Source organism: Mixophyes fleayi, chromosome 12 (genome assembly GCF_038048845.1).
Source record: "Mixophyes fleayi isolate aMixFle1 chromosome 12, aMixFle1.hap1, whole genome shotgun sequence".
NCBI classification, from domain to species: Eukaryota; Metazoa; Chordata; class Amphibia; order Anura; family Limnodynastidae; genus Mixophyes; species Mixophyes fleayi.
Window position 1 is genome coordinate 64,243,779 of NC_134413.1, and position 19,316 is coordinate 64,263,094.

The window sequence follows — 19,316 nt, forward strand, 5'->3', positions numbered from 1 at the left end:
GCTCAGGCATGGAAACATTCTCTACCCCCCACCACTGGCCAAAGTGATCTCTAAAATCAACTTTAACTTTGAAATGGAAACCCTTAGTGTCCCATACTCTACGTCAACATCATCTCCGCTGGTTAAGTGGAAAGCTTGGCATATTTATGTTACTGAAGGGGAAGGAGCCCCATCACGTTCTCTACCCTCACCTACTAACGTGACTGGTGAATGAGCTTTTATATGGAGATTATTAGCTGGGTTTACCATACCATATATGGCAAATAGTCAGGTAGTTACTGTTCTGATTTTGTATGCTTTCAAGAATATTGTGTTCCAACTCCATTATGTACCCCCCTTTTTTTCCTTTCTGTACCCCCTTTTGAAAAATCTAAAAAAACAATAAAAATGTAATTTGTTAAAAAAAGATTCAGTCCAAGAATTCCAGTTTGGCTTTTAAAAGTCAAATAATTGGATGAAGTCAATCAAATTATTTAATATTGTTTTACCGTGCAATTGCGATTAGTATACTATGTGTTATGACGCAATCACAAGGATTAATAACAAACACATTTACATTCGCACTTACACTTGTAAATAATACACATTTATTAAAGTTCCAATCCACATTTATTTATTAGTAAAATGTATTAGAGATTAATTATACATAGATAATATTAAAGCTAAGGTATTTATGGCTCAGGTCCTCTAAAAGTTAGAGAGTTTAGTCTCATATTAAAGCTTATTTCACCAGCATTAACCTGGTTTCGACAGAGTAGCGATCACATCTAGCGGTCACAAGTTATGAGCAATATGAGATTAATACTAAAAAGAATTTTGTTTATGGGTCAGTTTAAAGTGGTTATTCGGCGGGAAGAGACTAGTAGGCAACAGATGGAGGAGATACAGAGTATGCGTCACAAGGGATCATTTTGAACTGCTCTATTATAGCCACAGGTCCGTCGAAAGGTGTATATATATTGTGATCAGAAATACCAGGCTCCTTACGAGCTGATGGATGACACTAGAGTGGATGGGTGATGTAACTCCCTGTTAAATTTAATAAAAATGGAGGAGGGGTCATAGATTAGTTAAGTGTCAAGGGGATTAGTGGAATAGTTGAGAGCCAATTCCCCATAGTGCCCAATGCAGCTGTTATTTTGCAGTAAATCTCCTTTTCTCCTTTTCTGCTTTTCTGTTTTTCTGCAAATCATTTTGTTATTATTATTCTTTGCTGTCTTTTTCCCCGTTCTTTACATTTCTAACTGCCAGTATCTCATTCTTTTCCTATAAAGAGATGCAAAATACATAGACACTGTCCCAAAGGGTTATCGGCAACCTCAATATCAGGACACAGGTCTGGCATGACCGTTTTCAATTTTTTTTCAACCAAATAAGGGGTGCAGTATGAAAAATAGTTTTGCTGTGTCCTGATTTGTTTATATCATCAGTGTTTGACACTAAATGTTTGTTCATTCATTTCTCGGTAACAGGACATGTGGTTGCAAGGGGATGGGTCACAGTCATACCAGACAAAGGTCCAATGCTGGAGATATTGTCTCACCCACGGGGCTGAGACATTTTTTAAAATGGACAGAATCAGAAGTGTTGACAACCAGCATCAAATCCCTAGGAGTAGCAGAGAGACACTTGAACCGATTCCACCCACTGCAGAGGAGTCAACACCCAGAGAAGTTTCAAATTACAGCCAAGAACCACACTCATGAATCTGTGCCGGGAGACCCAAGATTGCAGTTAACAATGCCTGAGCGAAGGAGTTTGTAAAGACTGTTATCCAGAATGGATCAGCGGTTTTCCTGTTTTTCCCTGTCCAGTGTTTCTCTCATCTTATTCTCTTTTCAGGACAGTCAATTCTTTCAATGGTGAACAGGGGATATAGGCTGGTCGGTGTCCAGGAGCATTCGGCAGCATGCAGGGAGGCATCATAGGGAGACAGGAGGTCCAGTAGTATATAGGTTGATGGAAAGTAAGCCCAAGCCATGGTCTGTAGTTGACGCGGCAGCCGGCAGACGAGTAGTCTCCAGTAGGTGCTTTGGGTGTAGTCGCAGAGACATCCACTCAGCAGCAGAAGATTCAATGGACAAAAGGTAAGTGACAAGCAGAGCCAGGGCTACTCCAGTTGAATTCCGAGTCCAGAAAATGGACCCCAGCAGAAAGCACACGCACAATGTCAGTTCTGCTTGGCACCTGGAAGTAGTAGTGAAGACTGAAGTGAAGCAATGATGGCACTGAGGGATCTTTTTGGCAATTTGATAACTAAAACCCTTCAAACAAAGGAACAAGGAAGCCTCAAGGTAAGCACCTCCTTTGATCAAATAGAAAACAGGTGGAAATTGTTGAAAAGTCCAGTGCAATTGCTGGCAAAATCTTTTATCACTTCAGTTTAATGGATAATTTGATACATTGTTTCCAGATTTATTGCCAGATATTTAGGGCTCGATTTATAGCAAGCTAATTATTCAGTATCTTTCAATATTACAGTAATTAGTGATTTTATAGTGCAGAGGAAAATATGAATCCAACAAGGACATTGTTAGAACTATTTTTAATTAAGTATCAGAATGACTGGATAATGAGAACTATTTCAAGTATCAATGGAAACAATTGTCCCCTGAGTAAGATGTTTTATTTGCACACATTATAACAAGGGGTATATAAGGTTAAGTTACATTACCTGGCTCTAACACTGCCAAGGCTGAATCTGCAGCAGAATCTTCTTCTATCCTCTTTTCTGAGATATAAATAACAGAATCTTCACCTCTTCTGCATATTTATTTAAATTTCTTCTATGTTTGTGCAATTATATTTTTTCGTTTCCAATGAATGACAAAAATTCATTATGCTTTATTGATAATTGATTATGTATACATGTGTTATCCAGAAAACAACTTCAGATTTCCCTTAAGGTAAATGTTTACATATAATGACTTCATTACTAATGTTAAGTAAGTAATTACTACAAATGTAAATTCATGATTTGTGGGCATATAACAACTTGTAGCTTAAGGAGAAAGCAATCTTTTTTATGGATGAGCAACAAATAGATTTGTGTTTTCTGCTCCATAGAAAACAATTAAATGTGTTTGATATGTGGTCCATGGGTCTCATGTAAAGTTGAACACAAATTGTGTTTTTGTTTACTTTTGAGCAAGCGTACAAAGCACTTATTCCGAAAAAGAGTGGTTTGTGCCATGCTCAGATATAAAAATGCTTATTATATGCCGAGAACTTAACATGAGCCTCTAAGTGCTCTAATACCTAAAACACAGACTGTTTGCAGCTGACAACATTAAGGCACATCTGTGATGCAAATAATCAGAATAAAATGTTTGTATAAAATAGATTGACAAGTGTTGAATTCTATGAAATACTACAGATATTGAGAAAGTATGGATTAATAAGAAATCTGGATTTGGAACTAAATATTTGCAAACAGTTTGAAAGTTAATATTTTCCATAATCAGAGTAATTTGCAAATATATTCTGGGAATATGCATAAGAATGTAATGAAAAATATTGTGCACTTGAGACATGTTCAAGTGATGCGTCTTTGATATATTTTCCACAAGCTTTTCATACTGTTATTGAGTTAGCGCATGAGAAATAGAGTGCGCTGATTTTTAGAACTCAGTGTTGGAAACAAGTCCAGAAGAACCTATTTGTACTGTTGTAATGCACTTTTCAGACTTTAGTCAGCAGATGAAAATCAGTTTAAATGCACAGAGTTTCTGCAAGAAAAGTATTTATATGTACTTGTAGCTGTGTGTACATTATTTTGCTTTGAAATGACATTGTATATAACTATGTGAACGATGTATGCCTTATCTTCAAACTCTCTCTAAAATAATGTACACAATATATGAATATCTACAGTATATACTTATTGCAGTGCACATATTTTTATATATTAAATATAATACTAAATAAACCTATGTTTTCAGAGATAGACACATTAATGCAACAATATATAAAAAGCTTAAATTATGGTGCAGTATGCCTAACTGACTAATGTTACTTAACTATGACATATGTATTTTGGGTTTCTAAAAATACATTTACCCAGTTAGAGTGACAGTATATCAAGGCTAATACAATTAAACATTTCCTGCAGTAACACTATGTAATAGTGATAAGTGTTGAGTAGCATATATCATACATTGCTGAGTATGTTTCATAAGATGGAAATAAGCACAATAATACACATACATCACTTTTTTCAATATGAAGATATTTTCCCTGCTCCCGCTAGGCTCATAAAAATATAAAGATGTTTACAGTTCTCCTTATTAGCAGGTCCCAAGGTAATTCCCAGCAATATGTGTAATGCTTCTCCAAAATAATCTGTAATATTTTATCTCAGTGCTCACACCAATCTCATGACACTGCTTTACTCATTGTTTAGAAAAAATATATTAGTTAGATTAATTACAAAAATCCAATAAAATTGCCAATTAGCCTTATTGTACATTGGTCAATCGCAAGTTATAAAAATTTGTAACCCACAGCAATTTATTCATATTGCTGTTCAATCATTTAACTTGTGCAAAACTGATTAAAGACTCTTTCTGATGTTTGCTATGGAATATATGATGCATTATATGTGATCAGTTTTATGAAATTATAACAGATAACATTATGTAAAACACCACTAATCGTATAATATATTTTACATGAAAGCACTACTAGTAAAATTCTGTTTTTTGAACAAACAAAAGAATCTTCTGAAATATAATGTATTATGTATAAAGTAAACTTTTCGCATTTAGTTAGATAACAAAAAGTTGCATAGAATTCTGAATACTTAATATTTATTCTTTACATAATAATTTTGGAACCTGATCTTTTTTTTCATAGGTATTTTTTTGTCAGCAAAATGGTGGAAACAAACAAAACTGTTGTAAAAGATTTTATTTTATTGGCTTTTGCTGATTTACACCAGTTTCAGAATTTACTTTTCGTTATTTTTCTACTGACCTACATTACATGTGTCATGGGGAACGTTACTATAATTGTTCTTGTCAGAACAGAACCTTCTCTTCATACTACAATGTATTTTTTTATTAGTGTACTCTCTCTTTTAGAAATTATGTTTGTGACTGTCACTGTCCCCAGACTTTTATCCAATCTAATTGCAGCCGATAATATTATATCTTTCGATGGATGTTTTACCCAATTGTACTTATTTGGCTCCTTAGCTGTAACTGAATGTCATCTTCTTGTAGTAATGGCTTTTGACCGACACCTGGCTATTAACAATCCTTTACACTACCCAGCTATAATGACACATGCTTTATGTATTGAGTTGGCTATTTTACCATGGATCATGGGATTTGCTATTATGTTAATTCCTGTCGTCGTGACAGCATGTTTGGAATTCTGTGGCCCTAATATGATCGACCACTTCTTCTGTGACTTGGCTCCTCTGCAGAGCTTGGCATGTTCAAATCCCTTCATTAGCATTATATGTACAAGCATAAGTGCAATATTCAATGTTGTTTTGACTTTAATTATAATCATAGGTTTCTATGTCAATATCATAATGACTGTTTCAAAGATCAAGAGTGAGGAGGGAAAACAGAAAGCCTTTTCCACATGTTCATCTCATCTCATTGTAACCAGCTTACTTTATGGTACAGGCATCATTGTGTATGTCAATCCTAAGGGAAGTCATTATGACAAGTATCTTGCTATTATGTACACAGCATTCACGCCTATGATTAACCCTTTTATTTATACCTTTAGAAACAGGGATGTCAAGAAAGTTTTCAGGAATTCAATAAACCGTCTTATAAAACAAGAATCACTTTAAAGTGATGTTCATATTAAATAGGCTTTATATCTTTCTATATAGTGTATTTATTTTCATTGACTAATTTGTCACATAAAAACTTTATCTTTTTTATTTTTGAAATTTTTATTCAGTTGATATCAGCCGTGTTTAAAGAAGAATAAATGACATTTTACTGAATGTCAAACCTATCTCAGTGAACTTTTAGAACACGCCTGGTCAACCTGTGACTCTCCAGGTGTTATGAAACTACAAGCCCCAGCATGCATTGCTAGTAGATAGCCAGCCAGGTCATGCTGGGACTTGTAGCTTCACTACACCTAGAGAGCCACAGATTGGCCAGGCCTGCTGTAGAATATTACCTTTGAGGCTCATTTAGAGTTGGATGCATTCAAATATGTCCAAACAACAGGCACAAATTATGTAGTATTAAATGTGTTTTTTTTTTTTTTGGTGATACACCTGGTGAAATATTATTATCAGTTATGGCATGTATATGTCAAATGTAAGGCACAGACAGCTCTAAGTCAAGAGCATGCCATGTGTAACTATGTCCATCTCTAAATAATGCGTGCAGCATAAGCCACATTTCTGAATCACAGCTACTGATCAGTTTATCTCACACTTGTGTTATACTTGTGTATCTACTTCAGCATTTGTAAATTATTCCAAGCCAATAATCTAATTGTGAACTGTAGTTCTGAATAAAGCTGGATACACCCTACATAGTAACATAGTTGATGAGGTTGAAAAAAGACACTAGTTCATCAAGTTCAACCTATTCTGGGTCTCCTGGGTCTCCTCACTTATATTTGAAATTGATTCAAATGAATGAACTGCCAATCTGTTTCAATCAGGAAAGATCCCTCCTGACCCAACATTGCAGTCCTATTTCTGCCTAGATCCACTACTATCCTTCATTTGAATTAACTCTCGTAACCCTGGATACCCTTTTCTGTTAAAATTTTGTCTAAGCATTTCTTAAACATATCAATTGAAATTGCCACCACCACCTGCCATATCTTGACTGCCCTTACTGTAAAGAACCCCTTCCTTTGCTGCTTGTGAAACTTCCTCTCCTCTTACCTTAGGGAGTGACCGCGTGTCCTGTGTATAGTCCTTGGGAAAAAAGTTCCCATGAAAGTCTTCTGTATTGACCCTTAGGGCTAGATTTACTAAGCTGCGGGTTTGAAAAAGTGGGGATGTTGCCTTTAGCAACCAATCAGATTCTAGCTTTCATTTATTTAGTACTTTCTACAAAATGACAGCTAGAATCTGATTTGTTGCTATGGGCAACATCCCCACTCTTTTAAACTGTAGCTTAGTAAATCTAGCCCTTAATGTATTTGTACATAGTAATCATATCCCCTCTTTGATGTCTCTTTTCTAAAATAAACATGTCTAATCTGGCCAACTTTTTCTCATAACTTAATGACTCCATACCATTTATCAATTTTGACGCCCTTCTCTGACTCCTTTCTAGTTCCAAAATGTCTTTTTTTATACAGTCATGGCCAAAAGTTTTGAGAATGACACAAGTATTGGTTTTTACAAAGTTTGCTGCTTCAGTGTTTTTAGACCTTTTTGTCAGATGTTGCTATGGTATACTGAAGTAAAATTACAAGCATGCCATAAGTTTTAAAGGCTTTTATTGACAATTACATAAAGTTTAAACAAAAGTCAATATTTGCAGTGTTGACCCTTCTTTTTGAAGACCTCTGAAATTCGCCTTGGCATACTGTCAATCAACTTCTGGGCCACATACTGAATGATGGCCGCCCATTCTTGCCTAATCAATGCTTGGAGTTTGTCAGAACTTGTGGGTTTTTGTTTGTCCACCCGCCTCTTGAAGATTGACCAAAATGGGATTAGGGTCTGGGGAGTTTCCTGGCCATGGGTCCAAAATTTCGATGTTTTGATCCCTGAGCCACTTAGCTATCACTTTTGCCTTTTGGAATGGTGCTCCATCATACTGGAAAAGCCATTGTTCGTCACCAAACTGTTCTTGAATGGTTGGGAGAAGTTACTCATGGAGAATGTTTTGGTGCCATTATTTATTCATGGCTGTGTTCTTAGGAAAATTGTGAGTGAGCCAAATCCCTGGCTGTAATCTCATTCCGTTTTTAAACAACGGCACCAAATCTACTATACGACAATCCCTTAGTACTGGGCCATATGAAATTGATTCTATGAAAATTAAGAATAGTGGTCTAGCTATTTCTGAGTTTAGCTCCATAAGAACCCTTGGGTGTATGCAATGTGGAACTGGAGCTTTATTAATCTTAATTTTATTCGGTCGCCTTTGGACTTCTACCTTTGTCAGCCTAGTATTAATTAATGGTATGGTTGCATTTTCATTCTTATGTATTATTCCTACCATTTGTTCCTCTCTAGTAAATATTGAGAAAAAGAAAGTGTTTAATACCTCTATTTTTTACTTATTATCATTAATCAATCCACCCATCTCACTTCTTACGGGTCCTATATTGTTTTTTTAAATAATTTTGCCATTTATATACTTAAAAAACTTTTTAGAGTTTGTCTTATTTTCTTTTGCAACTTGTTTTTCATTTTCTACTTTAGCCAATCTAATTACCTTTTTGCATGTTTTACTACATTCTTTGTAGATATGGAAAGAACAGCCTAGTCCCTTAAGAATTAAACAATTTAAATGCATGCTTCTTCCATTTCATCCCTCACAATTAGTTTAGACTTAATTCTTTTGCATTTGTTTCCCATATTAATGAACTTATACGTATATATGTTTCCAACAACATTTTAAAGACAACCCACTTTTCCACTGTATTTTTGCCTTCAAAATTGCGTCCAAGTCTATGGAGTTTATAGACTCCTTAAGCATATTAAAATTTGCCTTTCTAAAGTTTAAAGTCCTAGTTGATCCCTTACGCAGTTGCTTCTGGAAACTAATTCCAAATGAGACCATATTATGATCACTGTTTCCCAAGTGCTCCCTTACTTGAATATTTGATATTATGTCTACATTATTTGTTACTACTAGGGCTAGTATATTCACTAATGCATTTTTTTCTTTAAATGAGATTCCTGTAACGATTTTACCAATAGTTGAATGTCTTGATGAGCATGCTGATTCATCGATACACACTTACACGATTTACCGTCAGATCTAAGATCTTCATCTCTCATAGCCATCTGCTGAAAAGATTGTGACTCTGTACACTGTACAGACATATGCCTACACTTCTGGTTGTGAATGTGTACACATTTCCACATTTGCCGACATCATTCCATCTGATTTTTAGGAAGCTTAGAAAACCGAATCAGACAATATGATGTGTTTTACTGTGATAAAACAGGATAGTGGGAGCATACACACACTAATGCAATATCTGACCAAAAGGTTGTTTATTGTGTGATCTGCACAATAGTTACATTATCCTGTCCCCAGCTTTAGTAAAGGATTCCCACCCAATCTATATAGCTTGTCTCATGTTGTCTGTAATTGACACTTCATAATGATAATATTGACTGTGTGACCCTTGTATTTTATAAAAAAAATTGAAAAATCATAACATAAGGTTTGAAACAAACAATATTTTAACTTTAGAAGTAATATATTTTTGGGTAAAATAATTTAGCTAAATTGTTATAAGATTATACACAAAATACTTGTTAAAATCACTGTAAGAATCCCTAGATTATGCCCTATATCCATCCACCACATACAGCACTGTGTCCTAGTGCCAGAGCTCTCTCTTTGTAAGAGAAGTTTATTCTTCATATAAAATGACTTAATGTAGCTTAACAGTTCTTCCAGCACTTATACACAAATACATTTGATGCAAGTAAAAAAACAGCGTTGTCATGTGTATGATATAATTAAAATACAAAATAAATAACTGTCCAACCAATGTCCAATTATTTTCTTGTGCTTGTATCTTTACTTGTATCAACTATAAGTTTATATTTTTCCCCTTACAAATAAATGAAAAGCCTTTTGTATCTCAAAAAATGAATATAAAAACCACACAGGACCTGATTTATCTTGCAACGCAATCCGAACACAACTTGTCTTTAAAAAAAAGGAGAAGGAAGAGAAGGGGGGCAAGGCAAGCAAGAAACAAAGTTTTAAGTATACAGAAAAAGAAGCAGTAGTAATAGAAAAAACAAAAATAATGATATTATTATTATTATTATTATTATTAATTTTTATTTACGAGGCGCCACAAGGCATCCGCAGCGCCGTACAGGGACAAACAAATTACAATACAATGGGAGACAGCACAGTACAGTAAACAGTAAGCACAGTAGCTCAGTAAGCTCAATGCATATCTAGAGAGGGCGGGGAAGGGGGAGGGAGGATCCGCAAACAACGGAGCCCAAGAAGGAGGGCACAGAAGACAGGGAGACCCCCAGGGGGGAGGAGGGAGCGAGAGTGGACGTGGGGTGGAGGACCCTCGAGGAAGAGGGCTAAGTAGCTGGAGAGCAGAGTTAAAAGTAGTGGAAACAGGAGGAGAGATGGCCCTGCTCAGAGGAGCGTACAATCTAAGGGGAGGGGTGGACAGACAGAGAGACGCAGGGGAGAGAGGGAGAGTAGGGGGACGGAGGCAGAAGATAAGGTAGGAAGTTAAGTGGGAGACAGAAAGGCTTTAAGAAAAAGGTGGGTTTTAGGGCCCGTTTGAAACTGGACAGATTAGGGGAAGTTCTGATGGAGGGAGGGAGCTTTTTATAGTGGAGGGGCAGCGCGGGCGAAGTCTTGGATATGCGCATGGGAGAAGGTTATAAGGGGGGAAGAGAGGCGACAGTCAGATGCAGAACAGAGAGGGCGGGATGGAGCATGAATAGATATGAGGGGAGATGTAGGGCGCAGTGGAGTTGGTGAGGGCCTTGTAGGTGAGTGTGAGGAGCTTAAAGAGGATTCTGAAGGGGAATGGGAGCCAGTGAAGGGCTAGGTAGAGGGGGGAGACAGAAGAGGAGTGGCGAGAAAGGAAAATAAGCCTAGTGGCAGCGTTAAGAACAGATCAAAGGGGAGCGAGATGAGAGTGGGGGAGGCCAGTGAGGAGGAGGTTGCAGTAGTCCAGGCGGGAGATGATCAGAGAGTGGATAAGGCATTTGGTGGCATCTTGGTAGAGGAAGGGCCGGATGCGAGCGATGTTAAGCAGCTGGAAGCGGCAGGATTTAGCAAGAGAGAGGATGTGGGGGCCAAAGGAGAGAGAGGAGTCGAGGATGACACCAAGGCAGCGAAGTTGGGGGACAGGGGAGATAGAGGTGTTGTCGACAGTGATGGAGAGGTCAGAAGGGGATGAGGTATGAGAGGGAGGAAAAACTATGAGCTCAGTTTTGGCAAGGTTAAGTTTGAGGAATCGAGAGGACATCCAGGAGGAGATGGCAGAGAGGCAGGAGGACACCCTAGAGAGGAGGGAGGGAGAGAGATCAGGAGAGGAGAGGTATAGTTGAGTGTCATCAGCGTAAAGGTGGTAGCTGAAGCCAAAGGAGCTGATGAGTTCACCCAGGGAGGAGGTGTATAGAGAGAAGAGTAAGGGTCCCAGAACAGAGCCCTGAGGTACCCCGATAAAACCCAAATCATTAGTTGTCCAAAAATTCAGGCCAGGAATTCCAGTTGGGCTGATCACAGATATGGCTAGTAAACTGTTTAATTTTAAACATCTGCCAAACATAATTGGGACTGCATGTCTCGTGGTGGGATCAGGGGAGTTCCAGTTCTGGGTGATCAGGCATCTAGTTGCTGGAAGGACATGTCTGGCGAGTTTTCAAATCTGCCTAGGCACATCAGGGAGAAGCCGAGGATGGCGGTAGTTTAACAGATGTAGAGGGAAGCATAGGCATGTAATCTTGTAGATCAGTTTTTTGACCTCATGGCAGAAGGACTCAATTTTTGCAGGAGGTTCATTTTCATGGCTGCCACTTTGCCTATCCAGGATATAAAGTGGGAAGTCTATGTGGTTAATTCTTTTATAAGGTTATCAAAGAGGAGCAGGGAAATTAGTGGCCCACAATTTGTCATAATGTTTAGTTAAGTAAATCTCCAAGTACCTTAACTTCGGGGTTCACCAATTGAGTGTGAAGGAACTTTTATTTGTAACAGGGTTTCTGGTTGGATGGTAAGATCGATTTTTTGCGATTGTTGTCCGTGGGGCCTACTTGTTGTTTGGCCGTGAGTCATGGAGCCAGATTGTTCTTATGTCCATCAAGCTGGAGGTAGAATTGGTGGAGAGGTAAGCAGAAAGAAGAGTATAGGTTGGGTGTGGGTGTCCAGGTATGTGGTGGAAGATGATGGTAGGATTTAAAGGGAGAGGAGGGAGGTTTAGTGTGAAGGGGAATGGTGGGGAAGTGGAGGTTGGGTTGGAGGGGAGTCAGGTGTGTGTGCAGATGTGGTGGGAGAGGGGGGAGTAGGGTTACAGAATTAGAAGGTGTGTAAACATTCTGTAAAATGAGGTAAAGTAAAGAAGAGTTAGCCTAAGGTGGTGCAGGTAGGGAGTGATTTAATGGATATGCCTAAACATAGGGATGGGATTGGATAGGAGTAAATAAGATGAGGAGGGTGTAGTGTAGTGAGAGTGTTTGTGATATATGGTGAAGAGGGGGAAAGATATAGGAAGGAGAAGTAGGGAAGTAGAAAAGTGTAGGAGATTGAGCACAGATGTATTTAGCAGATATCAGAGAGTGGAGTAGCTGCAAAGTAGAGGCAAACCACGCAAAAGAAGTAAAATAGAAGAAATCTAACATATTACCTTCTATAACACAGATGTATTTAATGAGAAAACCCTTACAAAACAAAAGACACAGCAATCATAAAAAAGTCAAACCCAGGCCACACAGGGTAACTGCAGTTTTCCCTATTGGAATTGACAGATATGGAACACAGGCTCCCAGGACACCAAATGCAGATTTTATTCTGATAAATTACTATAATCCCTGGTGGGTCTCTACACCCCCCTTCCCCCTGTTTCACCAATGCATTTCAGTTAACATGTAGTCCTTTTCAATGTGGATGGAGAGTGAAAAGTTTCCCTGGTATTTAAATTGAAGCTATCCTATAAGTGATCAGAATCACTTAATTGTAATCAGTTCAACATCAAATATGCAATTCTATGTAGATTTTAAGAAAATATCAAATATTTGAATCTTAAATGTATAATAATCCATAAATAAACAGTATTTCTTAAAACAAAGACTTGTATTCACTACTGTTCCATATATGATGTTTCGCTAATATTTTCTACATTGGTATGGTAACCACGCTCACCATGATGTCATATGGGTGTAGTGTAGTGAGAGTGTTTGTGATATATGGTGAAGAGGGGGAAAGATATAGGAAGGAGAAGTAGGGAAGTAGAAAAGTGTAGGAGATTGAGCACAGATGTATTTAGCAGATATCAGAGAGTGGAGTAGCTGCAAAGTAGAGGCAAACCACGCAAAAGAAGTAAAATAGAAGAAATCTAACATATTACCTTCTATAACACAGATGTATTTATTGAGAATACCCTTACAAAACAAAAGACACAGCAATCATAAAAAAGTCAAACCCAGGCCACACAGGGTAACTGCAGTTTTCCCTATTGGAATTGACAGATATGGAACACAGGCTCCCAGGACACCAAATGCAGATTTTATTCTGATAAATTACTATAATCCCTGGTGGGTCTCTACACCCCCCTTCCCCCTGTTTCACCAATGCATTTCAGTTAACATGTAGTCCTTTTCAATGTGGATGGAGAGTGAAAAGTTTCCCTGGTATTTAAATTGAAGCTATCCTATAAGTGATCAGAATCACTTAATTGTAATCAGTTCAACATCAAATATGCAATTCTAAGTAGATTTTAAGAAAATATCAAATATTTGAATCTTAAATGTATAATAATCCATAAATAAACAGTATTTCTTAAAACAAAGACTTGTATTCACTACTGTTCCATATATGATGTTTCGCTAATATTTTCTACATTGGTATGGTAACCACGCTCACCATGATGTCATATGGCGGTGCATTCTTATCCAATCAAAAAACGCTTCTCCTTTACATCACCATGTAGACGTGGCTCCAATAAAAAAGAAATGTTCTTTTTATTCAATAACTTTTTAAATGTAGTGATAAGTAGCCTAATGCACTTAAGCACCTTTCCTGTTAAACATAGATCATAATTTTGGATTAATGAATATTACCACACCTAGTTGCATCACACATTTACCGACCTCCTTCCAAAAAGAGGACACCACTGGACCATTTAACATATTTTTAATATGCTTGAGGAGAGAAGAGTAATTAGCCTGGTAGTGGTTTTCCACCTTCATGGTAAGTGTAACCCCTAGGTACTTAATAAGATTGAAGTGAAAAACTAAAATTAAGCTTCAGGAGCTGTTTTTCCTTATGTGGGATAAGGACAGCTAAATCTTAGACTCGGCTGAGTATATTTTTAAGTGCAAGGTTGTGGTACAGAGTCGAGACACCAGTAAGGAACCTGCCCTGGAAGTTGTAGGAGGTGAGAACTCTCAATATGAATGGTCACCCAATGCAGTTGATGGCCTCCTTGGCTGAAGAAAGATGGCAGCCTGCATTCATATACAGGTCAACAATCTCCCTGGTTTTGTCGGCAACCTGTCAGCCGGTGATGCATCCCAATTGATACGGGTGGATTAGGAAGAGCATAACCATTTTTAACAGGTTAAATGGGGCCATAGCTACTTCTTTAAGGATGACTGAGATCTCAGCCCTCATTGTGGCAGGATCAAACACCCACCCTCCAGGATTGAGTTTAAAAGTGGTAAGCTTGGGAGTCAGTACACCAGCAACTTTCTTGTAATGCAAAGCCTAAAAACCAGCTGTACCTGAGGCCAATGCTACCTTTATAGAGCAAAGGGTGTCTATCATTTCTTCATCTTAAATCTTTGAGTTGAGTAGCTCCGCAGCCTTCCGCAGAGTTTTCTGACGTCCAATTAGTCATCTAGGCCATGGTGGGAAGAATGGAAAGTGCCCAGATTGTATAAGTCAGAGTGGAAGGATTGAAATTCCTTTATGATATTAGGTCTGGTTTTAAATATCAGCTTATCAGCTAAGCCGGCGGTTCCCAAAGTGTGCGCCGCGGCTCCCAGGGGTGCCGCGGCGCTGTCACTGGGGTGCCACGAGCCAGCCATAGGAAAAAACAAAGAGCACATAAACTTACCAATCCGCGCGGCGCCGGGACCCAGCAGACTCCTCTCTCCAGCAGCTGTCACTGACGTCGATATTCAGTGACAGCTGCAGGAGAGAGGTATCTGCTAGGTCCCGGCGCCGCGCGGATTGGTAAGTTTATGTGCTCTTTGTTTCTTCCTATGGCTGGCTCGCGGCAGAGGAGTGAGAGGGAGTGTGACAGCGGGGCAGACAGCGGGGCAGACAGAGGGGCAGACAGAGGGGCACAGCGGGCAGACAGTGGGGCACAGCAGGCCAGACAGCGTTGCACAGCGGGGCAGACAGCGGGCAGACAGAGGGGCAGACAGCGGACAGACAGAGGGGCAGACAGCGGGCAGACAGAGGGCCAGACAGCGGGCAGACAGCGGGGCACAGAGGGGCAGACAGAGGGGCACAGCGGGGCAGAAAGTGGTGCAGACAGTGGGGCAGACAGCGGGCAGACAGAGGGGCAGACAGCGGGCAGATAGAGGCGCACTGCGGGGCAGACAGCGGGCCAGACAGAGGGACACAGCGGGCCAGACAGAGGGGCACAGCAGGGCAGAGAAGTGTGACAGAGGGGCAGACAGCAGGGCAGAGGAGTGTGACAGAGGGGCAGACAGTGGGGCAGAGGAGTGTGACAGAGGGGCAGACAGAGGGGCAGAGGAGGGTGACATCGTGAGAGGGGCAGTGGAGGGGGACACAGCGTGAGAGGGGCAGTGGAGGGGGACACAGCATGAGAGGGGCAGAAGAGGGGGACACAGTGAGAGGTGCAGTGAAGGGGGCCACAGCGTGAGAGGGGCAGTGGAGGGGGACACAATGTGAGAGGGGCAGTGGAGGGGAACACAGCGTGAGAGGGGCAGAGGAGGGCGACAGCGTGACAGAGGGCAGAGGAGGGCGACAGCGTGACAGAGGGCAGAGGGGGGGACAGCGTGACAGAGGGCAGAGGAGGGGATAGCTTGACAAAGGGCAGAGGAGGGGACAGTGTGACAGGTCAGAGGAGGGGGGGGACATCGTGAGAGAGGGCAGTGGAGGGGGGACATCGTGAGAGAGGGCAAAGGAGGGGGACATCGTGAGAGAGGGCAGAGGAGGGGGGACAGCGTGACAGAGAGCAGAGGAGGGGGGACAGCGTGACAGAGGGCAGAGGGGGCAAATAAACCTATGCAGTAGAGATAACTGCAGGTGTCAGGAAACAGTTAACTGACCTGCTGTATTCAGAAAGGATGCCAGTGTAACTTTATTAACCAAAGCGCAATGGTACAACACATAACAGAATAAATACCGAAACTATAACAAGTACATTAAACACAAAATTACTAATTGTAGTGGTGAAGCTAAAGCTTAAAAATACATGACTAAACAAAAAGAATAAAAATAAAATATAAAGTTATATAAACAGTCTTTCTGTAGTATATGAGGCATATAGCAAAAGTATAGAAAAAAAGTATAGAAAAAAGACCCAATTTAAATCAATAATTATGTATGGCAGAAACACAAAATATAAAAATATATAAAAAAAAAAATCTGAGGTATCAGGAACTGAATATATGGCTGTTGAGTGAGAGTAAAGTCCATTCAAATGTGGGCACGAGACAAGGAAGAGTTGTGTAATAAGTCGAATTCCTTCTTGTAATGGTATTCATTAAATATTTCCAGAATACAATAGTGGGCTTGGTTGTTGGTTAGAGCGCCCATTAAAGAGGGTGGTGTTATACCTGTATAGGCAATAGAGATCTACAAACCTTTTAGATTGAGAATATCCTATAGTCCTACGCTTTGGGGAGATATGCATTATTGCACTTCATCTACCTTTGTGTAGTATTGATTGCATTTCAAAGATAATATTTATGCCAGTGGGTGCTAGGGTTTTTGACTTAAAAATCCAGCAAGCTTCCTTTATGTTGATTTTCCTTGTGAAATCTTCTCCTCTCCAGTTTTTTTTAACATGTTTGATGGTTATTAAACGTAGATTTTTTTGAGCTGTTATTATGGACTTGTATGGAGAAATGTTGAATTATGAATTATTTAGTGTCTTGCAAAATTTTGCCGTATGGCATAGTGCCCTATCTTGCATGAATATTCCATAATTTCCAGGAAACCCCTATCTTATCTTCCGAATAAGACAACTGTTAACATGCTCAATATACTTCTCCTTTCTCATTGTACCTTTAATAATCTCCATTTAAAAATGAATTGTCTAACCACTGTCGTTGGTAGCCCGTATGTATGTTCCTCAAATGTTCACCTATAGGCAATTTTAATTTTCTGGTTGTTCTTCCCACATATTGTATGTTACATGGGCATTCAAGCAAATAGATGACATTACTTGTGTCATAGGCAATGAAATGTTCCATGCCAAAGCATTCTTGAGTTTGATAGGATTTAAGGGAATGTGTAGATTTATTGCTTCTGTAGCCTAAAGTTTTGCAATTTATAAGTTTTCCCCAATGAAAAAACATTTGCTGTGTTGCTTTGCTAAGCCACTTGATTCCCTATGGTTTAAAGGGGATTTTATTATTCGTGATTTTAGTACTGAAATTTGATGCTTTTTAAATCTGTTTCATCTGGTTGGCTGAATATGAATATTTTGTAATAATGAGTAATTCTGTTTGTTTGTTTTTTTGTTTACAAAGGAGTAAATTATCCCTATATACAGTATGTCTTTAACATCGTTGAAATCTTTCTCTTTATTAATGGATCTTACGATTCATCTAGGAATTTCTCTTTCAATTGTTCTTCTCGTTCTAAATAACTCTATAAGTCTGAGTAATTTCAATATATACATTTGAACTGTCCATCTGGTATATTTGCCAGCCAATCTGGCTGGTGGTGACTATTGGCCAAAATATAATCATTAATGTCTACAACTTTTTGAAAAGTCTTTGTTTTGATCTTATCCTTGTATATATAAATTTTCAAGTCCAGAAACTTGATTTTCTCATGACTATATTTGGAGGTAAATTAAAGATTACAAGACTTATTGTTAATGTATATATTTCAATTGGAAGACCCCTGTATCTCTGACCCCCAGAACCAGAAGATCCTTTAGGGGACAAGAATCTTCAGAACCTCTGATTCACTCATGAAACCTCTGATTCACTCATGAAAAAAACCCACCACAAAACAATCTCACAAAATGTCAGGGCTGAATGATAGCCTCTCTATCTGTTATATAGGGTGTGAAGGTGTGTACTTCTGCAATTGACTGTGTATGAATTTCCAGGCGTTGTCATGTCCCTATTTGCCTGGATACTGGTGATTATTGTGATTACTTGTCAGGTGAAAATCAGCCATCTTACATATGGTATTGAAGGGATCCATGCATACTGCCAAACGTGCAATTAGAACCGATCAGTGTGCAGTATGTTGAAAGGTCTCATTCACTTGCAAACATATGATTCTTCCACACAGAGTTACAGGTACTGACAGCAAGAATGGACCATTGCTTTTAACCTACAATTTGGTACATCAGTAATGAGGATAAATGTAATGCCTACAAGGCAGTCCGTTGAATGACACTTTTTTTAGCTTTAAAAATAACATTACAGTTATATCTGGCCCATTACAAAGCAACATGGCTTGTAATAACCTTCATTGAACAAAGTACAAGGCCTGCTATATAATAATGATATTTCTGATTCACTATGTCATTAATATAAACCTCCCAGGTCAAGTCCATATGAAAGTGGTGTAGAGGTGTGTTTATTTGTCCAATGATGGTCAATGTCTGGTATTAGGTATTTCACATTGCAACCTAACATTATCTGAGATGTCTCTATATATGTGTGAGACAGAGATAACATTTAGAAAGGAACTAATGTGTCATATTTATTTCAAAAGAATGCCTCACCATCATCCACCGCATAAACCTCCACCGAAGACAGTGAGGGGTGCGGGAGGAGCCCACGGAGGAGTCCGAGGAGGAACAGGATTCCGAAGAGTCCCAGGAGGAAGCGGAGGAGGCCCATGAAGAGGCAGCCCTATTCACACTCCAGGAGCAACACCTCTCCCCAACCCGGAGGAACAGTGAAGATCCAAAACCTTGTATTCCCTGTACATAGTTGAGTAGACCCTGGAGGAGGAGTCAGGGTCATCCCAGGCCCTTGCAAGTATCTTGATGTTATAATGTTGGATAATAATAATTAATTATTTTGTTTTTCAACATTGAAGTGTAGTCCTTAGAAAGTCTTTCTTTCCTAAATGTGACATTTCCCTTGGTCTAGGCAAACTTGGACTTTCCACAGGTGTCTGACATTATGGACCTAATAAGTGTTTGTTGCCAAGCAATCCCCCTCCCCAATATATGTGCATGTGCCTCCAAAAAGTAGATGTACTCTGACTACTACAGTGTTTGGCATAACATCAACATTTGCAGAGAGTTGCACT

At 39.2% G+C, this 19,316-nt stretch overlaps 1 protein-coding gene across 1 annotated transcript; it reads left to right on the top strand.

The window, feature by feature from the left end:
- Positions 1-4,873: 4,873 nt before the first annotated feature.
- Positions 4,874-5,809, top strand: LOC142108334 (olfactory receptor 6N1-like). Its single transcript, XM_075191964.1, has one exon. It carries the CDS (start codon positions 4,874-4,876, stop codon positions 5,807-5,809), a length of 936 nt encoding a protein of 311 aa, XP_075048065.1.
- The last annotated feature ends 13,507 nt before the right edge of the window (positions 5,810-19,316 follow it).

Excerpts from the sequence above, each read along its gene's own strand:
- LOC142108334 (XM_075191964.1), top strand. The coding sequence starts at position 4,874 with ATGGTGGAAACAAACAAAACTGTTGTAAAAGATTTTATTTTATTGGCT.